Source organism: Phyllostomus hastatus, unplaced genomic scaffold (genome assembly GCF_019186645.2).
Source record: "Phyllostomus hastatus isolate PE091 unplaced genomic scaffold, TTU_PhHast_1.1 phas_contig_58, whole genome shotgun sequence".
Taxonomy (NCBI): domain Eukaryota; kingdom Metazoa; phylum Chordata; class Mammalia; order Chiroptera; family Phyllostomidae; genus Phyllostomus; species Phyllostomus hastatus.
In genome coordinates, this window is record NW_025333916.1 from 35,814,937 (window position 1) to 35,841,181 (window position 26,245).

Genomic DNA, 26,245 nt, shown 5'->3' on the forward strand with positions numbered 1-26,245 from the left:
CACTCTCTGAGAGAGAGAGCACCTTGGCCACTCTCTCAAGAGGAGAGCACCTCGACCCTTGCCTGGACAAGCTTTTATTGCTTTCTAGTCACTTTACATCAAAGAAAGTTCTCATTCATTATCCTTAGGTTTATTTTTAAGTGATTACTTCTTACAGATAACAAAAAGAGAAAAGAAATATTGCAAATGCAAGGAAACAATAAAAGTGGTTGATCTGGTAACATTTTGTCCTTGGAACAGCTTAGCACAGATTTTAGGGAGTTGCTTCAGAGATATACATTAAATGTCTGCAGTTTCAACTCAGAGTGAGGGAGTTTTAGCAAAAGCAAGCTTTAAAGCAGCCTAAGCACAATGCAATCCTGATTCCCCACAGGAAAACCTATCTGGGTCCTGTATGCCGGACCTCGCTGCCCCCTGGCTTTTCTGAGTGGGAGCTGGGCTACATTCCCCATGCCATTCGGAATGGTTCCCTATACTACACTGGTGCTCATCATGTCCTAATGAGTAACCCAGGGTGTCTGCCTGAGGGTAGCAGTAACGTTTGCAGAGACAAGGGAGAGAACAGTGGTTCTGAATATCACTTGAAAGCTTCAACTTCCTTCTCCAGTTGATCTGAATTAGTGTGTAGTTTTGAGGAAGTCCTTTAGTGAATTGGTTTATGATTTTTATCTGATTTAAGAGTTTTTATACATAGTTTTGTTATGAGATTATCCAAATGAAAGTCACTCAACTTATTTTATACACACACACACACATAGTGTATATATATGTATATATATATACATATATATGTATCATGGTGGTGATGAGAAATAGAAGCATGCATGAAAAGTCTACTGATATAGAGTGAATCTTTAAATCAAATGGTCTTATTCAAAAAATTCAGTGGAAAAAATTTGCTGTAAAGTTGTATACTGAAATTCATGGGGAAATCATAAGAGTGTTATTAAAACTGCAGTGGAAGTGACAAGAAATAACACATCAAAAGAATCTCACGTGACAAAAATTTTCATCTTAATACTGTGAGATTTGTTTACATTGCTGAAGTTACTTTACTAGAAGAACATTTTTTAGCTGGAGTCGGTGAGTACTATCTGGTAACAAGTGGCAAGTAAATATTTGCAAGTATAGACACAGAATGGTAAATACTGTCCATAATTTAAAAGCAGCCATATTTCCACTTGAGCAAATAAATTTCAGCTGCGTGCATTCCAAATTTTAATAATTAGGAAATTAATTCAGACAGCATACTATTTAAATGTAGAAATGGTTTCCAAATGAGCACTTGCATAAAGTAAGAATCTAACGAATGGGTAAAGAAAAACAATGAACTCATACCTTCTTAATAAAGAGAAGAAAATAAATGTGACAAAGATTAACCAAAGTATTACGGTCTGAAAAGTTAACACTGTGTACTTGACATACGTTAATCCTTCCCATTTTAAACTAAGAATATAATATTCAAATTATATTTAAATCCTGACATTAAGAGCTTTCGAAGGAAAAATGTGGTTTCCTTCACACAGGAGAGCAAGCCAGAGGCTTTAATGGCAACCGAAAGACTCCCCACCTCTACTTTCAGTCAAGAAGCAGTACCAGTGGAGGAGAAATAGTTCCTTTCAATTTAAAGAGGTCCCATTTCCTTACCAGCTCTAATAGACCCTGTAGAAGATCTCTCTGTAGAAAATAAGATTTCCTGACAGATGTAAGTCAGGTAGTGCCTTTTATCTGCTTCTCTGACCAGCTTCCCCAGCTCCTTTTCCCTTGCACTCACTTTCATGATATGACCACATGAACTCACTGTAACGATCCTGCCCCGTTGTGCCCTGACTGGACTCTCAGTCAGTGTCTGGGTCCTGGCCGTGGGGGGAGGACTTACACGGGGCAGCTCGGAGCTGAGATGCTGTGAGGCAGCGGCTTAGCTGATTCTGTCTGACTCTAAGACGGAGACGTTGTGACGTGGTAGTAACTTCCGTAACTCTCGTTTACATGTAAAGGCATCAGCCACTTCTCAGAATTACACATGCTGCACTTTTTAAAAATCAGCTTCTGTGATTCAGTTGGTTTCGTACATTTCAAATAACTAATCTCAAACATCTAAATTACCTCCAAATGAAAGTGCATATTAAAATTTGGCTTATTGCTATGTTATGAACTCCAGAATGTACCATGCAATGTGTTGGATGATTTTTTTTCAAATGAAAACATTCATCTGATTCACAATTAAACTTTCTCAGACAAACCTTAAGACTGGCTTATCAACCAACCTCTTTTCTACTTTTCCAGTAATATTCCCTTCACCATCTTCAGATATTTATGCCTCAGGCCTAAACTTTAACTAGTGTGGCAAGTAGCTTCAGAAAATGGAATGGAGTCATCAGCAGTCTTGCCCTTGTTTGTTGAGGTCAAACCATTCATTCACTCATTTGTTCATTCATTCCCTCACTTGTTTAGTCAGCAGATATTTGTAAGCACTAATCTGAATATCAAATTGCTTAATGTCAGATGGGGAAAATACAGAGAACTTCAGTTAATTCCCTCTGCCTGTGAACTGAGCAGTGAAATGCCAACATAAATGTTATGTTACATGAAAAGAATTTAGAAAGTTTTTAGCTTTGTAGCTCATTGAAATATGGTGTATTTGTGTATCTCAACAAAGGAATGGAATATTTCAATCCAGCAATTCTTCCTCAGGCATTCTGCTGAGTTCTGAGACTATAAAGAAAAATATGTACTGGCCTGTCCTCAAAAACATATGCAATCCAGAGAGGAGTTACCATAGACACATACGTAACTACTCCGGATTGTAAGTGGGGTCCTGTGAGAACTCTGAGAGGACCCTGGGACCATGGGGCCGAGGGAGTGATGGCGTAGCTGCACTTGGAATGTCTGTCTTAGAGCTGGGGAGCTGAGACAGCTTCTGGCGGCCAGCGGTGCCTTTACCTTCATATTCCTTGTCCGATTGACTAACATCTCTATAGATATTTTTCACAGGAACTGTTTCAAATTAGATCTTTCCCATCCTTACTTTGTGTGCTAGAATGTTCAAAATCCTAGAGTAAGTGCACAGTTTTTTTAAAAAACTTTATTTCAAGAGTCGCCTTGTCCTTGGGTCCCAGAGATCAATTTGAAATAATCTGGCTATTCCCTCCCTGCCTTGGGTCACCTGTGAGCTGAGTTAATAAAAATACCTTGTGTGTCGTTATCCAACACCCTGATAAATTACAAAATGCATTGCCCACCCCTTTGCTCCCCATGTGATGTCCACCCCTGGCCATTTCTTTAAGCATGCTCAAAGGTCCAGGGTAAAAGGCGGGAGCCCACCTCTTCCCAAGGAACGAAGATCATGTCCTATTTCTGAGTCCTGCCAGTTCCCACAAACCTCCCCTCATCAGGGACTTTGGGTTCAACTGTCTGTCTTAGGTCAGCCCCTCCCATATTCCCATCACATGGTCATGGTCAACACCACCCCAGTGCTCCCACTGCTGTGAGTGTGTGCATGCCTGTATTTCCAGTCGTGCTGCCTGCTTCTGTGCTAAACAAACCAGAACCTTATGAACAGGTAATAGCTACTTAGAAGATAAGCAGCGCCTCTCCCTCTGTCAGGTTGACAGGTCAGTGCTGTCCTGGAAATCAGTAAGCAGATCAGATGCATAAAGATGTCCTGTGTCCTCCATAAACGACCATAGTCACCAGCCTCCAAGTTCTGGAGCACATTAGGGTGCCATATGCTCAGTGTGATCACACCAGGGGAAATTGTCACTTAAACACAGCCTGGAATCCTTCAGAACCTGAGCTGCTCCCAGGAATTCCCCCACTCTGGTGTCCTGGAATATTGTCTCTCTTCCGATTTCAGGATTTTGTGCCTATGTATCACAGGCCCGCAGTGTCTCTAGCACTCCCTGTAGTAATGATGCGCTTCTCAAGGGACCACGTGCATTTATTTGTGGAATATTTTCCAGTTCTCTGTGGAGTTGTGCTTGAATGGTTGTTTTCTAAGGCTTTTGGCAACAGCTGGAATTAATTCTATAGTTAAAATTATTAAAAACTTGGAGATTATTTGATAAAATCACAGTCTTTAAGCCTGAATACTCCTCTTCCAGATACTTTGGCAAAATGTGAAGATTTCAAAATGCTTTTCAAAGAACTGGCCAGAGTCAGTTTCCATGAAGATGAGGGCAGAGCCTGGGCACAGGGTTCACGACACTTGCCACCTCCCGTGGCCGGACTTCCCAGTTAGAGGATGTCCTTTCTGACTTTCTTACTCAAGCCTTTGAGTTGTATACTCTTCCCTCTTATTTATTAATATGGATCATTTTAGAAAATTGGCTTGATCCTGGTGTTCCCACAGACTATGTGATATTTCTTTCTGACAAATAGTCGAGCAGTTGACAGCCCTGTTCAGAAATTATTCCACAGATGTGCCCTTAGTCAGAGAAACAGTACCTGAGTCCTTGTAAATGTTCAGCTGTACGGCTGAGCAGACCCAATCCCATCACAGGAAATTCATCTGAAAACATAGTTATCTACCACTTCATGTAAAAATAGAACTTGGAAGTCCTAAATACTATTGGGGATATGACTGTCTCTATATATTTTTATTTTCTCAGCATATTTAGATATTTGAAAACCACCAAAGGAAAAAACATTTAAATTCAGTTTTATGTCCATTATTGTTTACATGGTCTGGGAAAATGAATTATAAATTAAAATCTCAAGCATCCTTACCACCTGCAAACAGATTTGACCTCAAAAATTCATTCACCATGCAAGCTGAACATTTATATCCCCGGCCATTTCAATGGAGCATAAAACACAGCGACAGGTGTCTTGAGGCTGTATCCCTGTGAAAAATCTTGTCTTTTGGAAAATGCTGATTTGGTTGGACATCCAAAGCCAGGAGTGTTTGCAGGTGTCCTTTTCTTAACAGACCAGCACTCCCCAACCTGGCCAGGGGTGCTCAGCTGCCTGAAGGCACTCATGCTGGGATGGTGGGCACTGGTGTGTACTCCCTCCTCTTTGCTTTCTAAGTGCTGCTAAGGATCCCCTCAATTAAGAGAAAGTGAGGTTGAGCGTCGCCAGGTCACTTTTAAGAATCTAGGATGTGGCATCCCTGGTCCATCCAGTACACCCCTGGCATGTCATATTGTATTCACCTGTGTGTGTTTGTGTGGACAGTGAACCCCCATGGCCCGGGGAGCCTGGCCTGTGGGCTCAGTATGTAACTAACAAGATTGCCTAGCCAATTACCCCCCACCTTGCCTTTGCTTACCCCTTTATTCACAACCTGGCTTAATCACAGCAAAAATGCAGTGATGTGTTGGGTACGATTCTCATTTTGAAACAGAGATAAATGCCTGTAGTACAACTGAAAGAGTATTTCTTATGTCAGTTCCCAAGTCGATCTCTGCAGAATACCCAGGACCTGGGCACACTTACTGCCTAAAACGTGTCCTGAAGATAACAGAATTTAACGTTCCACATCTCATCTTTCTAACTGTTACTGTACTGAGCACCGCTTTGCTTTGCTTTTTTAACCATTCTCTGGTTTTGATTCTTTTCTGCACCAGCATCATATGTGCAAGCTTTCTCATTGCTTTGAGCTCTCCTGGCTCGAAAGAAGGACCTTTTGTCACTGAGTGTCAGTGTTCCCTGCAGCTTGTCTCTGCCATGCTCTGCTCACCCGTCATGAGCTTGAGGAAGCCTTTCGGCAGCAGGCCGTGGTCCCTTGCCATCCCAGGCAGTGCCACCCTTGACTCCCTTGGCCTCTCAAGATATTTGTCTTCATGGCTTTATCACACCTGATGTGTACTCAGGTCTGTTTTTGTTATTTGCTGTACTCTTCATGGTTTGGATTCTGTGACGGAGATAGAATGGTTTTGGTGGAGGTTGGTTCATGACATTTGTGGTTTGTCATTAGCTGCTGTGTCTTCAGGACCTAGCGTAGTGTCCTGCATATACCAGGAGCCAAGTGCATACTTGTTGAATAAACAAACACAAGATCCTAACCACTTATCAATTCATAAATATGCAAGGACCCTGTGTAGGGATGGTGACGTGGGGCAAGCCTTCTGTCACCCCTCCATGGTGGCAGCTCCCCTGGGCCCACTTCATGCCTCTCTTGTTCCTGCTTCTGGGCGTGACTTTCATTATTTATATTTTGAGCTCCATTTATTCCACTGCAACAGAGTTTAAGAAATTACCCCTAGTCTATGAAGAGTTCTGAAATAGAAAATAGCATGAATCTCTGTCTCAAATAAGAAGCCTCTACCCTGTGTTAACATTGGGTAGAAAGAAAGTGAGCTATAATGTACACTGTGGTGTTTTGGGCCATAAAGCCAGGGGGCATGTCCTGGCCCCACATCTTAACAACTCATATTACTAGCTACGTAAGCCTTTTACATCTTCCTAAGCCCATCTGTAAAATGTGGATCATAATGTGACCTACTGTGTAGGTTCCTCTAAGGACTAGATGAGAGAATAGCTATAAAGCTCTTAACCCTTTGTCTAGTCAAATAAATGCCAGTTTCTATTCTTTTCTGTTCATGTTATAGCGTTGCCTAAGAAATTATGTAGGTTAGGTTATGAAACTCTTGAAGCAAGAGGGAATTACATAATGATCTTGTTATTCTTGTGGCCCTAGGGCAGGGATGATGAACACATATCTCCCTATTTTTGGATTATGTGGTCATCTAAAGAGGAGGAGTGTATATCTGTTCACACATATGTACAAAGGCCTGTGTGCATGCACGAATGTATTTGGATGTGGGTGTGTGTGCATGAGAGTACTGGCTTGTAGCCTCTGCAGCTGAGTGGCTACAAGCCAATTCAAAGAACAGCTTGTCTTTTTCCTTCTGGAATGTGACAAAGGCCAACAGGCAAGCAGACAACTTAAAGTCTCAGAAGTCTAATCTCAAGAACTTGAGTATGCAAATTACAGGCATATGGTGAGCAGAAGTCTCTGATTAAGGACCCACAAAAAGTCTTTAAGGAAAAAAAATATAAATATTGCACATAAACGTGAGAGTAATTTCTTTCCCTTACATTTTAGTTCTTGCCATCTTTCCTATAAATGAGGTTACTGGATGGCTGAAATATAGGTGAGAACAATGTGGTGAATAGGTAATGGGAAAGCCGGCATTTGGGAGAGGATTGGGAGGGAAATCTCCAGGGAGAATTGATCTGATAGGAACCATACAGAAACTAAGGAACAAAAGCAGGGATGTGAAAGGAGAAACAGGAATGCCCTTGGCCAGGCCTGTGAGCTCAGATTTTCAGGTCCTGGAGCAAAGTAAAGACCTTCTGATCTAATGGAATTCTTTGTAGCTCTGAATTAACTGTGAAAAATGGTTTCTTAGGGCAGAACCTAAGCCTGTTTCCATGGAGACTGGCCATGTGACACCTGGATGCTCCCTAAGTGTTGAAGTGTGAATGTCCCAGCTCAGCCCACAGAACAGAACCATGATGTGAAGGCTGCCGTCCACCCTGCTTCTGCTGAAGAGGGAATTTTGTCTCTCCAATCGCTACTTCTGTCTCTTCCATGCGGGTGTGGGAACACACTCTTGTGTCCCACACGAGTCACCAACCCCATCTTTGATTGTCCTAAACCTATGTATTAGAGCAGACATGGGGGCTGCAAACTTACCAGAGCGCTTAAAACACTCATTTTTATTTTCATTCTTTTGCCCTGTGACATTGAGGGTCTTCTTCAATGAATGCCAACTTGACCTTCCTGACAGTAGTGTTTAGGGTCATTCATTATGTATAATTTAGACCTTGTTCCTTCATAGAAATATCGCCTTCCAGATTCTCAAAAGGTGTACATAAATGTTCTTATGTTACTGTAGAAGTATTCCATGGGCTTCATCAATGTCACTTTTAATAAACCATTCTTCATCAGATATCATTAAAATCAGGAAGAAATGTTTGCAAAATTCACAGTGGGAGACACCTCCCAGAAAACCTTTTAGAATATGATTGTGTAAAATTAGCAAAGAGTTGAATAATTGCACAAAACTGCAAATGTCCCGTGCAACCACCCTTCCATTGTCCCCACAGGGTTAAACCCCAGGCAGTGGGTGGTTTGAGGCTCAGGCGCATGGTCTGCTTTAGACCCCTGGAGGCTGCTCCTCCTCTTGCCACTCAAGAAAACCGAGTCTCTAGAGACTTGGTTTATTCCTTTTACAAAGGAGAGCCCAAATGTCAAACTTGTTTCTAATGTTCGCTTTAGAGGCTTTGCTTCTCCTTAAGTAAGAAAGGATTTGGTTTCAAATGGAACCAAGAGTTCAAGATTGCTGCGCCTGGAACCCACAACAGCGGCTTGGCTGTCCTGAAGCACCTTTGGGCTTTTCCTCTACGAGCAAACAGGATCTTCCTGAGCAGGGAGTCAGGACATCATTCTGTCATTCTCCAGCTTGGGCTTCAGGAAGCAAAAGACATATGGCCACATAAACAGTATGACTCCAGTGTTTCCAAGCACAGCAATTAAATTATTTTAGATGATAATATATTTTAATGTTGTTAATTTTAAATCGACACAAGTTTGGTTCTTATTATTAATATTTTTCTCTCCATTAAATCAACTATTTAATAACATCCATCAAAGTGAATATCTAATGTGAGTTCCTTTCTTATTGTTATAAAATATACATAAAAGTTACTGTTTAGCTACTTTTAAGTGCACAGTTCTGTGGCACATTGACACTGCCATACACAGTCACTACTGTCCCATCTCCAGATCTTTTCCATCCTCTCAAATGACACTCTGGCCCCAAAAAACACCAACGCCCTAACCCACTCTCCCAGCCCCTGGCCCCCACCATTCTACTTTCCCTCTCTATGACTTTGACTATCCTAGGTACTTCATGTAAGTAACAATGCTTATTTAGGTAAATTAATGAATCCAAGTGTTGAACAAAGTTAGGGATGTTCACAGAGTCCTAAATAGCTGAAGATGTAAGCAGAGGCAGAAATCAAACTGGCTTACATTTCCATTGACCTTATTCCATACAACACCTAAATCATTATTGGGAAAAGTTTGACAGTTGGCTTGAAACTGTGGCAATATTTAGCTCTGTAAATTCTCTGGTGATAAACTGCCTGGTGTTATTTTCATCTGTATCTCTTTCTGCTTTATTACCGATTGATTGTTTCCAATTGCAACCTCTCAATGGACACATAAGTCTAGCATAGTTAGTATTGTGTTAGTTTTAAGAAACAATACATATATTTCAACCACAGAAACAATAGAAAAGAATTACTGTTTCATCAAAGGTATGTTTGTATGGACAGCAAGACCCATGTTGATTTTAAAGAAGTTAAAATGTAGAAGGAAAATGCACATACCTTAGAACTGATGAAATTCACTAATAAAAATAATGAAGACCAGTCAGGAAAGTATAAGACCTACAGTTAGCAAATTGGTCAGTAACACAAAGACTTGCAAACGTCGTGAAGTTTTTTTCTATGAGTCTTCATTAGCTTTTCACTTGCCTTTTACCATGGAGCATGTCTGTGAGTCTTTATCTTGCATCTCACCCTTTCACGTAGGGCAGATGACCACACGAGAAGGCTGCTACAGAGACCTGAAGTTTCAAGTAAATACGTCATTCTGCAATCCCAACACCCGGCCTGTCACAGGGGTGGTGCCTTGCAAAGTATCTGCATGTCCTCCCAGGTAAGACCACTGTGTGCACTGGAACTGGTTTGGTAGTTTTGCAAATATACTTGGGAAGTCCTAGGAACCCCTGTGTCTGGAGGGTAGAAGCACTGAGTACCATCATGTAATCCCTAACTGCAAAGAGGCAAAAGTCACAAGGACTGCCTGAAAAAGTGAGCTTTAAAAAGTCACCTGGGAAATGTTGGGAATGTCAGTGGAAGTTCTCACAGTAGCATCCTGTTAGATTTTTACTTCAGTCTGCATACTGGCATGGGTGACAGTATTTAAACATTATGTGGTGAAGATGTTTTGGTTCCCAGGCTCCTGCCTCCTTCCTGCTATTTCTTTTTCTTTTAAAAAATGTATTAAATGTATTAGGGTAACATTGATCAATGAATACATATGGTTTCAAGGGTTCAATTCTACAGGGTCCGGCACAAATAACACCCCTTCTTATTACAGAATCTTTTATTACAAAATCATAAGCTTACAAATCTGTAACATAACAATATCACACTCGAGCACATTATATAAAATTTTAAGTGAAGTGTTCAAAGTGCTGTCCATCTTGTGTGAGACATTCACATACTTACCAACCACACTCAAAGAAGCTTTACTTCTGCTGGACCCTGTATAATAAATACATCATCTATATATTGCATTGTGTGTCCACCCCCCAAAGTCAAGTCTCAATTTGTCTCCATATATTTGACACCCTTTACCTTTTTCTCCCCCAACCCCCTTGTCTTATAACCCCTCTGTGGTCTGTGTCTATGAATCTTTTATTCACTTGTTTGTCTCGTTTGTTGTTGCTTTCAGTTTTATATCCCACGTATGAGTGCAATCATATGGTTCTTGACTTTTTCTGTCTGACTTATGTCACTTAGCGTGATACTCACAAGGTTCATCCATGTTGTTGCACATGGAAGCATTTTATCTTTTCTGAGGCCGACTGAATGGAATCGGTTAGAGGAAGCATGCACAGGGCTCCCTGGGTGGTAAAGGGAGGGTGGGCGGCTTCAAAAACAGCTGGAATGTGGGTCCCAGGCTTGCGGAACTGAGGCTCCAATCATAAAATGGATGCTTTTCGTGGAGACAGTAAAATATAGGAGGGTGAGAGGCACTGTCTGTCTGCCTTCTTCTCTCACCTGTGTGGTGCCTGGGTCACTTGTTCAGAATGCAGATGAGTCCCCTTATCAACATTTGAGGGTCTAGGGTCTTTCTTTCCATTAGGGTGCTGAGATGGGCCTCCCTGAGAAGATCTTGTACTCCCAGCCCACCTGTGTCCTCAGGGACTGGGGACCCACTATCTGACAGAGTTACTGGCCCTGCCTCAGCCAGGATTCCCCATCCTCCTGCCCAAATCATCGTCTGGCTGGCAGGATGCCAGCAGAAATGAGGCAGGTCCTTCTGTGTATGTCCTGCAGACTCGGCCTCCCCCTTTCACCTCTCCATGGGCTATGGCAGGCCTGCCTTAGTGAGCCAGCTCTAGTCAGGTGGGGAAGGGCAACCTGCAAGGCGAGCAGAGTCACAGGATGGAGGGCGTTGGATTCCCCAATTCTTGCTCCCTTATCCTTCCTGGGAGACCCAGCCTAACTACACTCAACATATCACCCACTACATACATGGAGCTCAGTAGTGAAATACTGCCAGAAAATTTATAAGCCCCTGTTCTCACTCAAAAACTATGGTCACTATCTCACACGGTCACCCCAGGATGGCAGCCAATCCTAACACCCTTGCCCGGTCGTTTCCTCCCTCCCAGGACATTGATTTGATATTCCCTCTGGTCTCTCCCAGCATTCCTCCTTCACCCCATTCCACACTCTGGGCCCACAGCCTCAGACCTCAGAGATGGGGATCAGGAAACGACCACCCCTTCCTCCCACGAACAGCCCATTTGGGAATCCACCCCCTCACTCTGCCTTTTCTCCTCCAATGTCCCGCTTCTTCCCAAAAGCCTTCACAGAGTATGTCTCTGGTTCCCTTTTTGCTGCATGCTTACTGATTCCTTCAAAGAGTTTTTAAGTGGATGCCATATATCCCTTATGCTCTGTTGCAAGTATGTATACACATAAGGGATGTTCTGCCCATCACTTTTTTTCCACTGGTCCTTCTCTGCTTCCCTGCAGTTTGTTCTTCTAGCTTTGAGGGATCTAGAGCCAAAGACATCTCTGTGTTCTTCCATGTCCTGTATTCTACCCGTATCTCATTCAGGCCCAATGTTATAGGCAAATTCTGGCAAGAGCTCTGTGTGCTGAAAGGAAAGACAATTTGCGACAGAAGGGCCTGGGGGAAGTTGAACCTGGTGTATGGCAGCAGAAGGTAGAAAACACACTGAGAGTGCCCCAGATTCACCTAGGAACAACCCAGAGGCCCCACCTTAACTTTTTATTTATTTGTCTCACATTTTAAAATGTGTATTTTCCCCTAAAAGAGAAAGCTTTGGAAAAGAATACAAATCCTGACTGGAAACCAAATGACGTGCTTTCCTGCTGGAAGAGTCCTTAGGAGGACAAAGGTGGTTCCTGCTGCACCCCAGCCAACAGCAGGGGCTGGAGGGCAAGCGGACCCCATAGCTTCCTATGGCACAGGTCGGACAAAGATCCTGGCTCCCAACCCACACCTCTGCATGGAGTGGACTTAGTGGGCCTGGATGCCAGTGGGCCAAAGGGAGTATACAGTACCTGCTGGGCAGACTGCACGTGGTTAAAGGTGTGGGCTGTGAAGCCACCGACCTGGGTGCCAGTCTCCCTTCATCTGCCCGTCTTGTATGTAATTGGGGGAACATAAGGGGAGGGCACACTGGGCAAATCCATGTGAGTGTTCTTTGTACAGCACATGTGCTAAATACCCAATTAATATTGGTTGGCTTAATTTTTCTGTAAAAAGAGAATCAAATTCTCAACAGTTACTTGTTTTGTCTGTGAAGCAAAACTATCAATGACAAAGTACAGAAGAATAAACATATTCTCTCTGTATATATATATATATAGCTCAGCTGCCTCTGGCTTCATTTTAGCATGAATCAAGCATTTTTATCACTTGCTTTTGAAACAATACACACACACAGACACACACACACACACACTTAAATTCCAGAGTTTTGTTTTAACAATTGAATTGGGAAAATAGATCTTAATTTTAAAAGTTGCTTTGTTTTCCTTTGAGCTGTCAGATACATTTCTCTCTTGCCCAGAATACTAACAATTTTTCATTCCTGATTAAGTAGACAGGAAGCCCAGTTTTATTTTTCTGAACACGAGAGCCCGTTTTTCTTATTCGAGTCTGTCTCCAATGAGGCGTGGGGCCTTCTCCAAACCCCGGTGTCCGGTGGTGCCCTTCCAATGGCCTCAAGAAGCCAGAGTGACTGCAGTAGCTCATTCTCTCACACCTCACTCAGCCAACTGAATGGCAGGATTTAACAGGGTGCGATTTGGTGTTTCGTGTTCAATTTGTAGGAGGGTCCCCAAAGGATTGAGGAGTGGAATCTTTAAAACATCTTAATCTGCAGCCTTCTCATTTGTAATTTAAATGAAAAAGAAAAACTGCTCTGCTGGTTTGAACCCCCGACCCCCTGCATCGGCGTCCAAAAGGCATGCCTGAGACTCATGCAGCTGGAGTCCTGTCTAGCTCCTGGGTCGTTAGCAGAATGGGGATCCCAGGTCATAAATCTCTGCAGGGGGCAGAGTACTAGGAGTCCAGGGGTCTCCCTGCTGGAGGAAGATGATCTTAAAAAGTCTGGTTGGCTCCAGGCAGCATGAATGTAATGGCTAAATGACAGGGCTTACGTGATTCCCAGCTGCTCCTCAGGAAAGGAGCTGAGCTGACACAGAGCCTCTGGTCTCTCTTCCCCGCGCTAGGGAAGTCTGTCTCTGCAATGGCCTTGGAACAGACTAGCAATACACAGTCCCCCCGCCCCACCCATAGCTCAGCTGCCTCTGTCTTCCTTTTAGCATGAATCAAGCATTTTTATTATTGCTTTTGAAACAAGAACTATAAAGTCACACCACTATTTATTCCCTTTCTATTTCTCAGTTTATCTAAATAGAGTGGCTCTTCATGTCATTTATCTTAACTAGCTAGTTTTCAGAGCATCAACCCGTAGTATATATGCTTTCCTGGACAATGGATTGAAGATTCAAGAGGAAATACTTTCCAGATGGTAAAGGGATACTTTTCCCCTCTCTGCAGTATTCTTCTAGGAATGCAGAGGGAGAATTTAGATGAAACGTGTTGTGATCAAAAAATGCCTTCTTTTCTCATCTTAGCAATCAGTACAAAAATACCCTCTCTCTGTAATCCTCTGCATGGGATCTTTGGATGGTCATATTATTGTTGCCTATACATTGGTGACTCCTCACAAACCCATTCACAGAATAGCTTCTTTCACAGCCAAGATAACTAGGTCAGTGACTACATTCATTGGGTTGCACGCTGTAGACACAGAAGATTCAACACTTTTAATGACAGCATTGGGGCAGTCATTTTTATGTGTGCCTCATCTCTTTTTGATATGAGCCACAAAAATATTAACCACCCAGTGGTGTGTAAGTCATCAAAGGAATGAAAAGAACCCTGATCACTTCTGTGGTTCCTGTGCATGAAAGGGTTTAAATCATGGGAATGCCAAAAATGAGAACATTTTAGTTTATTTAATTGTCTGAGTAACTGAGAATAAAGTAGCAGCAGGACTCGCTTCCTAGGTCTGGAACCTGAACTGCCCAGAGCCCTGCACTCAAAAAAGTCCCTGCTTGGTTTCGTGCTCTGCTATCGCCACCTTGAAACATCTAATGATTTTTCATCACACACTGGAGTTTATAAGTTACACAGCTGTTCCTACCCAGCAGCCTCTCTTGAATTTCAAAATTGTTTTCTGGGATCCTTGGGAATTGTGTTAGACTTCTTCTTTTAGTAAAGAAGAAGTGTTTCTTCTTTTAGCAAATCAGTCCTATATTACTCTTGAGTTTGGAATGTCACTCTGTGGAAATGACTTCAAGGCAGAGATTTCTCCGTGACACCACAGTGGTCGATGGGAAGGATGTCGGTTACTTGCTGCAATCTTCTTCTTATCTTCTTTTCACTATGGGATAAGTGCCAGCATTGATGAACTTAAGCAAACTCACAGACAAATGAAGATATTTGCAAAGGGGCTTTACAGAATCTGAGAAGATGTGTTTTCTGGGCTCTGATGCTCCCCTGTCCTGTTCTTCTGAGAGACAGGCCACCTGTGTCTCATGCCAGAGGAGTCACCTCCATTGGGTCAACCCTCCTGTTCTTAGATGTCTGTCCTGTCCCCACTGTATCCCCTTTGAAAAGGCATTTAACCTCTGTTTAATCAGGGAAACCAGAAGTGTTACATCCTCTCTGTAACTGACGTTCTCTTCAGAGAGAGGTTCAGTGGAAGTGTGAAGTCACCAAGTCATGTATGAGTATCATGACTGGAAACCAGATGATCACCTGGGTGTGACAGTATCTTGATACAAAGAAGATATGTAACTGAATCTCTCCTGAGAAAATGTCACTTAACACCAAAACAATGAGTTTAAAATTCACTCAGGCTGTTAATGACAAGTGTTAAAATACATTCTTAGTGCAAATCCAATTACAGGGGGAAGGGTTTTCAGGAACAACTATAAAGGACACATGGACAAAACCAAGAGAGGGGTGGAAGCAAGGGAGGGAGGTGGGGGTGGTTGGGGTCGAGGGGAGTGGTGAAGGGTAAATGCAGACAAGTATAATTGAACAACAATAAAATAATGTTTAAAAAATATGGACAAACAGAATTAGCCAGAAGGAAAACTGATATGACTTACTGCCTCATTCACTCAAACATTAATATAGAAACCATTGCAGAATCAATGGGGATATAAAAATGAACTAACTTCCTAAATCAGGATTCATCATTCCACACCTAAAAATCTGCCCTAGGTAGCTCTGTAAAATCTTTTGTGCATTGGAGGGATGTTTTTCTACTTCTTTGTTTTTGGCTCATTTGTTTTATTGTGGTGCATGAGTATGTGTATTGGTTTTGTTATTTATTTGTTTGTTTGTTTATTTATGTATCAGTATGACCAATGGCAGAAAGACACTTTGAGAATAGCACTGTTTTTCAGAGAATCTACCTGGTTATGTAGATGAAATAATACCCAAATTTCTAATAAGAGTCGTATATTCTGTTCTCTAAGCCTCAGCATGATTGACTATAAAATTTACCAAGCACCCCATACTCAGCATGACTATCATCTAATAATACATGCTATGGCATATATTTCAATTATTTTGAAATAAACATAAAAAAACAAACCTACAGATTGATATATAGAATATGTAAATGACAAATAGATAATAAATAATTAGATTATTAAAAGAGATAAATAGATGAACGGATAGATGATGGACAGATAGATGGAATAGATTTTACTGCTAATAATTTATGTCTATGGCCACATATTCCCTGCAAGTATACCAGTCAGCGCTTCCACATGTATTGTTGAAAACTGGAAGCTTGACTTGGCTTCCAGACTGGGGGGAAGAACACAGGATGCTGTTTTTAGGTACAATTAGGCAGGATTCCCTTACTCTCAGATTTGTAAATTACTTAGAATTTTTGTGGTTTTGCGTTTCCAAATTTATGGAGGCATTGAGTAATGTTTTTTGTTATTTCAGACGTTGGTACGTTAAAGATCAAAGAAAGAATCAATATTATATCATTTTTAGAATTTTCAAGACTTCCTTTATGGCTTAGGAGTGGGGGATTTTACAGATGTTTCCCCGGGGAATGAAGAAATGTGTGTTCTGTGTTGGAGTCGGGTTGTTTTCTATGATAATTAGAACAAGTTCCTGAGTCATTTATTCAAACATGCTCTGACCTCTTGTCTATCTTGTGTCTCTGTTTCTGAAAGAAGAGTTTTTAAATCCCACATTGTGATTATTTATTTTTCAATTTTTCCTTTTATATTCTATTTTATACTTAATGTTAACATTTCCCTTTATGTTGTTAGGTAGGATTGCAGCTTCTGCGAGAATTACTCTTTGGCATTAAATAATGGCTATTCTTACCCCTAATATTGCTCTCCAACTTATGCTCTATTTCTTTAATAAAATTAACAGTATGGCACCAGCTTCCATTTACTTAGCTTTGGCCAGCCTTACATTTCTTCATTCTCTTTACTTGTAAATGTCTGTATTATTTGGTTTTTCTACACATTGAATTAATAGGTTGGACTTATTTCTGTTGGATTTTGATGTTATGAAATCAAGAAGGGAGGGCTTGCTGCTGGTTCTCTCATATTCACATGGAGGCTGGTGCAGTCGCTGTGGTCCTCCGGAAATGATGGGGAGCATGTGGAGGAAGCAGGTGTGGCAGGGGCCTGTGAGGGTACCCTAGGAGGGAGCCGAGCAGGACTGGGAGGGGGCAGCCTTACTCATCTTTCTCTTCTCCCAGTGACGGAATCAAAGTCACTTCTAAGAATGAGAGGAAGAGCATTGAGGGGGCACGACCGGGAATGGGGACAGTGACCTGACCACAAAGCAGAATTTTCCTGCTGTGAGAGGCTGCTCACAGGGCACCCGGTGTCTGGGCACAGAGCTTACTCCATGCTCCACCTGTCTAGAAGGGCCTGGATGCACATGGCTCTGTCCACAGAAAGTCTCATAGGCCCATTACTGCGCTGAAGAATTTTGGATAAACTCTTGGGAGTATTGGACAAGGGAGCACTTTGTCTGCATTAAAGGCATCCTAAGAACACATATTTAGGAAACACAACTTTAAAAACCAGAAAACCAGGTGATTCGTTCAGGAGACTGAAATGCAGTAGATTGTATTGACAATGTGTCATTTAAAGCCAGTTTCCTTTGCTGCTTTTCATATTGTATTTTTAAGAGGGCAAGGCCAAGGGAAGAGAAAGAAGTGGGTCAGGTATGGCATGGCTGTTTGAATATTGATTGAATATTGAACAGCATTTTTAATCATTCTGTCAATTCAGAGTTGGTTACTTAAAACTCTTCTTTAGACATTCCTTGAAAAGTGTTGATTTGCAAATATCTCTCCCATGTAGCCCTGCTGGTGACGTGTCCATAGTAAGTCATTTTCCCCACCAGAATCCCTCTCCTCTTTCCCTGCCTCCCCACCCTCCTCCATAAAACAGTCTCACTGAATTAAAAACAAATCTCTGACCTTACAGGACTAGAAAGTTTGAGTAGATGAGTACAGTTACTCATGTAACCTTGAAAGAGCTTTAACTTGAGGGAAATCAAACTAATCGACTTCCAAATTTGAAACAGGAATTTAATAATTTATTTTACAATTCATCTTAGCATTTGCTTAAGAATTCAGGTTAGTTTTGGTGGACATGCTGTGTTGTCATTCCAGCATCACCTGTAAAATATGATTTTTTCAAGCATCTCATCTTCACCAGCTGTAGAGACTTGAGAATCTCCCCTTCGAGAGTAGTTAAGGTCTGCAAGGAAAATAAGACTTAAGCATTAACTTTAGCGTGTGGCTGTGAGATTTTTTGACAGATATGAATATGATTCCTCCAGCTTAGAATTTTCTTATTCTTCTTTTATTTTCCTCACGTTTCTGTTTATGCAATCCTTATTTTATTTGTGATGTTTCCAATAAATGTTACATATTTTTCATTGCACTTTTATAGGCATGCATAGAGTTTTAAACAATATCCTTAAAACCAAAGAGACCCTCAAATTAACTTGTTTAGATGAATTACATTTTCAGTTAAAACATCACTTTCAAGACAAGACCTCATTTCCATGAAGAAATAGTGTTGCAAGATAAAAAATACAACCACAAGAGAGCATAAAACATTTTTATATTCACCTTGATTTATTTTCCTACAGGTTCCATATAAGTTCAGGTTAAAATGACCTGGAACAGAAAGCAAATTCCTAATATGTGTCTGACTGTGGTCACCAGGAATGCAGCTGTCACAAAGGAAAGAGCCCATGGTCTTCTACAATGTTTGCTTTTGTCTGGACCCAGTGCAAGACAGGAATCCACACAAACCCTCCCCCCCTCACCTGCAACTGCCACATTAGTGAAGCCTCATTACATTTTTCTATCAGGCAAAATTCCAACAAGAAGGGATTTTTAATTTTTGATGCACTAATTATCTGTTTTCTTAATTTAAACAAGCAAGCACTAAAGAGAAGAATCCATTTAAATTCCCAAAATTCAGCATTTAAACTAAATCTAGGTTTTCGCTTCTGGTATCTATTATTTTAATTGATTTTTATTTAGTAAAGACATGCAGATAGTTTAAAAAGACATATTGTACTTTAAAGTTCACTATGAGAAATTGCCATTCCTGCCCCAGCCACAAACTCACCCCTAGTTCCAATAACCAGAGCAAAAATTTCTGTTACTTTGTCTCTCTCTTTTGGGCTCTGTTCCAATATTCCAATAAGTATGCATACTTATCATTTTTCTGTTTATTGGTTTTAGAGATTATTCTCTTATCCATCACTGGGGAGGATGTAGCCCTTTTGCATCATGTTGAATTACTCAGCATCACTGAGCTCTCTCTGAACATCGACTTCCTTGGCCTCCATTCTCCCAATATGGTGGCATTTCATTATTATTCATTGATCACATTATCATTTATCAATCCTTGCAGGCTAAGCAGGATATCCTGATTCTGTCCTTGTATATATTAAATTTTACTTTTCCAAAGGTCAGTCGCCTGCATTTTGTCTGCTTCGGGTTTTTTTACATAAAACTATGTATATGTATACACACACACACACACACACACATACATATATATATATATATATATATATATGGCATCAATTTATTTAACCAATGTAAGCTGAGTGTCTACTGTGTGTCAGGCTCTTGGTACACATTAGTGAGTGACCAAAACTCCCTGTCCTTGAGCGTATTGGGAAAGAGGCACAGTAAGCAACAAGCATAATGTATTTTTAAATGATACTATATTTTGGAAAGCGGTAAGAGCCATAGATCAAAAGGCAAAAAACAGAGCAAGGCAGAGGAGGTGGGAGCAGCGAGGGCAGGAGGTGCAGAGTGTGGGTGCACCTCATAGAGAAAGTGCTGTTAGGACAGGACCAGGAGGAGGTGAGGATGTCACAGGCTTCTCACAGCACTCCCCACACTGTCCAGCCTGTCCAAGAGCCCCTCAGTTGGTTTTTCCCCTGGGGACCTCACCCATGAGGCCACCACTTCATTCCAACCTGAACCTGTCGTGCTGGGACTCCCTCCCCTTGTTTCTCTGTGACATGACTGGCATATTGTTTCCTGACATGTTTACACCACATTCGGGGGACAACCTCTTTGCACTGTCTGAGAGTTTCCGGGAGTTGAACTTTCCCAACTTTACGGGTAACAGAGGGTTTTGAGAACAGAGTTCAGGGGGAGAATCCCCTCTCCCTTGGAGTTTTATGGGCATGACATCACTGTCTTCCATCTCCTGCGGCTGCCAAGGAGTCTGCTGCGATTCTGATTATGTTTACCTCCTCCTTTTTTGGAAGCTTTAGGGACTTTCATTTATTCTTGGGTTACTAATGTGCTTTAATCTCATTGTATCTTCATTCGTTTTCTGAGTGCGTATGGGGGAAGAGGTTCTTAATACTATTCCCCTTCATTCTTTATATTTTTGCCCCTTGAACTCTTAATACATTAGGTTTGTGCTTTAATGTTCTTATGTTTTCTTCTCAAATTTCATCCCTTTATCTTTTTGTTGTGGGAGATATTTTTTATTTTATCTTACAGATCTCCTGGAGTTTTTTGTTTTGTTTAGTTTTTAATACCTGACAACAAATGTTTTCTTACTTTTGTGGCCTTTGATTGTAATCTTTCTTTTAAAGCACCCCACTCCTCTCTGTTTTCTTTGAAAATCCTTTCATTGTTCTCTCTCTCACTCCCCTCTCTCTCTCTGCCCAACCACTTCCACCCTCCTTTGTATTACCTTCTTATCTGCAGAGTCTATTCTCTCCATTTTCCTTTTTCTAGCAGTTTGTGGGTGGTCTTTCCTGTTGCTTTGAGATCTTCTTCCAATGCCTAGTAATTCTTGCCTATCCAGTCATGTGGGGACTGAGGCCAAGATGCCGATTAGATGTTTCTGTGCCAAGACAGGCTTCTTGAACTGGTCTGTCATCTCCAGATTCTCTCCCCTGAGACCACCCATTTCTCCAGAGAAGGGTCCTGTCATCAGATGTGTGTGTTGCTGTGATGGGCCATTATGTGTGCCAGCTCTCTGGAGCACAGCAAGGAAGGTGGCTGGGGCTGGTGGAGTCTCAGAGATCCCCTTTCTCTCACCTTTCCTGTCTCTAACACCCAAGTCAGTCTCTCCAGGAGGAAAAACTCGTTCCTAGCCTCCTTTAAAATTGAGGAAGGCAACAGGCATAAAAACGTACATACTTAGCCCACTGTGTTTCACTAAAGGCTTCCATTGTGCTTGTTTAGAAAGACAACTAAATATTCACAAGATATTGAAAATGTGGTCAATGCTGGGACATTATTTTAATCATTAGTAGTAATGAATTGGAGCTAAAGCAATTTGAAGTATTGAGACAATTTGTTGAAAATTTTTACAAAAGTTTATGGTTATATTTGTATTGTATTGAGAAGAAAGGAAAGCAAATGACTTCTAAGGTTATTAACTCATCCCAGATGCCCTAGACTGTTCCAGTTTTTAAACTCCAAGTCCCGTGTCGGGGGAACCCAGAGAGCCGTTCTGGGCCAATCAAATTGGTCGCCCTTTCCTCTCTCTCCGTGTATGACATGAGGACATACATAATTATAATGGAAAGTGTTTATCTATTTCTCTCATTGCCTGCGATATTCACCTTCAGGTCTTTGAATTACCGAACAGTCGCTTTGGATGGAGAAGTAGAAATGTCCAGGGCATACACACACAATGTCAGCCCAGGAACATCAGTGATTGGGGAGGGTGACATGGAGTCCATGAGGCTGCAGCTTCAAGGTTCCTCTGAGCTCAAGTTTCTTTGATTTTACTGTTTTTAGAGGGGTTGTCCTAAATAAGTTCTACTCCAATCATACCCTTCACTCCAGTGATGGTAATGATGTTACTGATAAAATGATAGCAGATGGCATTATCTAAAGCTTACCAAAGTAAGGGATTAATTCATGGACTCCTAACCATAACCCAATAAATCAACACTATTACTATTTCCATGGTGTAGATGAGGAGACTAAAGCATGTGACCATTGGAGATTGCACAGAGAGAAAATTATCAAGGAAATGCTTAAACTACCTATAAGGCAGCTGTGTAAATTGTGTATGTAAATGTATCAGTAGGAAAATATTTTTCAGAGTTCTTTTTTTCCTTCATGTACATATGTATGTATAAGGGAGGCTCAAAAAACCTGGAATTTATTTATAAAAAATTGTGTATTTATTCTTAAGTGTTTAAACTTCAGTCACCTTCAAAGTACTCTCTATTTAATGCAATACACCTACAAGATATTTTTCCACTGACAAAAACAGTTTTTGAACTCATCAATTCTGATGCCTGTTAGTGCTTCTGCTGCTTTTTGTTTCACCTCTTCCACATGGGCAAAACATTTCCCTTTGAGAACTTTTTTATCAGGGGAAACAAAAAAAAGTCACTTGGGGCAAGGTTGGGCAACTAGGGATGGTGGGGCATAGGGGCCATGATATTTCTGGTCGAAAACGCTGAACACTCAGCACGGTGTAGTCAGGTGTGCTCATATATCACCCATCATGAAATGGGCAAATGAGTTTAAAAAGTCTTCAGAAAACATTCACTGAAGCCAAATGCAGCCTCTCACAACAATGGCCACCTGGTACACTTATACGGGTGGGTTCCTAGAACACTCCCCTAGCGGGGCAAGCCTGTACTGCAAGGGGCTTGCCCTCCAGAAGATAATTCAGTTTTTCTTGGGGTTGCTCCCTTGTATGTATGTGTGTATGTGTGTACATGTGTGTGCATATGTGTGCCTGTGCATTAGGAAATTATATACATGTAATAAATATCCAGAAAGCCCAGAGGACATGTACCTCAGGATATGGAGCTATAAAACCTTAGTGAATATTCTTTTAATGAAGAACATCAGTCTTGTCTAGACAGGTCCATGGGCTTTACAGGCAAAAGTTGAAAACTCACAGGAGCCAAGTGGACTGAAGTTTTTGTGTTTATGTGAGTGACATCATGTCAACCTCTCAAGTCACTGGACACTTGAACCAGGACACATTTTATCATTCAAATAAGTGAGCATTTATGACATTAAATTTTTGAAGAAAAGCAAAGCATATCTCACGCTGCAGCCTAAGATGAATGAGACCTGGGATTTGTGATTAATCACACCATCCTTGCATTCCTACTTAATCACTGTGTATTCCTGAATGTGCTGGTGGCTTTATTTTGACAGCATTTTCTTCATGACTTGCATATATTTCCACAAGAGTGGTCTGTGATTTTGTGTGCTATCTTTCAATAGATAAGTCTTATATTAATTATTTTTAGCTAAGTTCGCCTGCTATTTTTAGTTATTTAATATGTCTCTACTATAACTTTATAACTTTTGATTTATGCCCTTCTCCTCTTTTTTACCCTCTGGTTACTTAGAAGACATACAGTACACTTCTAAAATTAATTTTGTTATCTATACAATTTTAAATAATATGCCTAAGCTTCTCTTTTATGATTTATCCACTTCACAAATTAAAGCTACAAAAACCTTGTTGAACAAAATAGGCAACAAGCATGTTTGTACTCCTTTAATTCTCTGTTTCTCATACTTCAGTTCAGACCCCAATCTTTGTTTTTTGTTTTTTTTCTTTATTTTTTAAACATATTAATCTTTGTTATAAGTGCTTGCAAGCTTTTCATTCCAATTTACTTTCATAATATAATAATAATATATTATGTACCTGTATTTCTTCAGTAATGATAGCATGCAAATTCCGTGTTATAATATTGACCACAGCTGCGTAAGCATAATTATTTATTTAAAGGAACCCAGGAACCTTGCCATCTATTCATACAATAGCATTCTCATTCTTGAGTTCGGTAGTTTAAACCTTTTTCCAGTCAACAGGAGTATGTCTTGAGGAGATTTTTCAAGGAGGATCTCCAGCTCCTTGCATATCTGGGAGTATCTTTTTGTTGCTTCTCTTTGAACTGCCTTTAATGTCATTTTGTGATCTTATCTCAACCTTGATGTCTTGTTTTTTGGGATTTTTGCTCTTTTAAATTTCCTGACAGTGTAATCTCTTTTGTAAACTTGTATTTGATAAAGCAAATGTTCTTCCAGAATATTTTATTATTTTCTTCATCTTTGTTTTGGGTGCTATAGATCTTTTTTACATGTGCTTCTTGGTGGAGGGAGGATTGCTCTGTAATTTTCAATAAGTTCCATGTATGTTTTCTTTTTCCAGCTCAGTTCTTACCTGGGCATTTGCATCTAATCCTTTCATAGACCTAAATGGAGCTGGTCTCCTTCCTCCTGGCCTTGTTCCTGCAGTGTACTTTTTCCAAATGCTTTATGGAACAAATATAGATAATTTGTTATGTGAGTAGTATTATTTTTTAAATTTTTTTTATATGTTCACAGCTTCTCAGCCATTTGTTTTGGGGAAAAAAGAATCTCTGTATTCCCTCACTTGCACCATTTTCCCAAAAATTTCTACCTCAATTTTTAAATTAAAAAAAAAAAAGATTCTCAGGGAAATGTGCTTCCTCTATAAAGCTACTGAAGAGTGGCCCACACCCATCAATATTTGCGTGGCCTACCCATGGTTACCAAAGACATTAACTTAGAGTCTTGTCTGTTGATCGTCAACATCATTGTTTATCTCTGCAGACAATTCTCCTGTCCTGCCTTCAGCAAAGGATGCTTGTGAAGGCTTTCTCCAGAATTGGCAGTCAGCCACAGTCCTAGTCACCATTGTGATTCATATTTGTGACATGTCCCCATTTGGCCTCAGGGTGGTAGGTCTCAGGTGGTCCAGAGCTCAGGCATCAGGCCAGGCCCCCTGCACTGGAATCCTGACTCCTCCATGTGTTCCTGCATATTATTGTGCACATTACTTAGTATTTATGTACCTCAATTTCCACCCTTGAAATGCATATAATAATCATAAGTACCATCTAGTTGTACTGTGAGAATTAGAGAGTTAGTACAAATAGAGCACCTCATTAAATACTAGCCATCATTACTACTACTATTGGAACTCAGTGGACTACAGGGATTTAGGATTGAATTCATCAGCCCAGATTGTCTGACTGTAGATTGTTCAGGATTTGAAATATATGTTTTTCTTGTAGACAATGAGATTTTGCAGAGCCTGTCCAGTATCATCTAATGCCTATTAGACTGTAAAACACAGTGAGCCATACACAGGACACCTGTGTTCAGCCCTCCACTGGTCTCACCATTTTCATACATCTTCACTTCTTCTCCAGGAGACTCTTTTATTTTGTACAAAGAATTGGACTTCTCACTGATTTTTTTCCATGTCTCTGAAGGCTAATGCAATTCTCCCATGGCTACTTGTGCAAATGCAGACCTTACATCATAGGGTCAGTTAAAGAAAGACATCATAGTACTGTCTAAACTACCAGACATCGTTTTTATGTTCTGCATATGATATTTTGGCATAAATTATCATAAACGCTACACTGGTTGGCTGCGGTCCCAATTTGAGTCATTTAAAACAGCTGAGCTAGAGAAAGAGATCTTTAAATATGGGTCTTTTTTCCTCTATCCCAAATCATTGTAAAAATATTGAGCATATGTCAAATCATTTAAATATAAAAAAATGTTATTATGTCTATATACATAATGTGAAAGCATTGGATCATTAGACTGTTTTTCAACATAGGCTAATAAATTATACCAATTATAGTACAGCAAATAATATCCATTAGATATCAGTATAATACATTCCTCTTCACACCCCCTTTGTCTTCTTGCATCGGTGTTCTGAGGAGCAGTATATGAATATGGAATTCACAATGTGACTCACCTGATAAGTTTAGTGATATATCTGAAGTTTTATTTATATGGGGGAGTTGATGCCAAAGACAGCATTAGCTAATTATTTAGTTGACTAAATATGTGTAACCAGCTATATTATTTAGTTAAGTATTTTAAAAAGCACCACAACCTTTTAGTATTTACTAATATGTAAGACCCACCAGATGGAGAAAAAAGTTCAACAAATGGGAACCTAAAACACAGTAATAAAATAAAAAATAACTAATCTGTAGATGTCTTGAAGAAGAATGAATACGACTATAAAACACAGTTTCACAGGGATGGGCGCCGGAGGTTACATAAATACTCCTCTTCTTACTCTGTGTGTTCGTTTTCTGGTTCTGATTAATCTCCTCAAAGTGCCACAGTGAGAACTCCTTCCTGCCGAGAATGGAATGTTCCAACCTCACCAAGAAAGATGACCGACCCAACATCAAGTGTTAACTGTATATTTTTGGCAACCACCAGGCCCAATGGCATCCATTGGCCAGAAAAATTGTCTACACTACAGCACATGGTGCCTCCACACCTGGACCTCAGTTTGGAAGCTGTTTGGCAGTTCAAAAGAAAAAACTTAGAAATCG

At 40.7% G+C, this 26,245-nt stretch overlaps 1 protein-coding gene across 5 annotated transcripts in view; it reads left to right on the forward strand.

The window, feature by feature from the left end:
* The window catches only part of ADAMTS16 (ADAM metallopeptidase with thrombospondin type 1 motif 16), a 127,365-nt gene that overhangs the window by 78,294 nt on the left and 22,826 nt on the right, over positions 1 to 26,245 (forward strand). For 4 of the 5 annotated variants that reach the window (XM_045848302.1, XM_045848304.1, XM_045848305.1 and 1 more), the window contains one exon: positions 9,550 to 9,676. In XM_045848302.1, coding sequence (XP_045704258.1) covers positions 9,550 to 9,676 — 127 coding nt within the window. The remainder of the gene's footprint in view (positions 1 to 9,549; positions 9,677 to 26,245) is intronic. The other variant, XM_045848306.1, reaches the window with a different exon arrangement.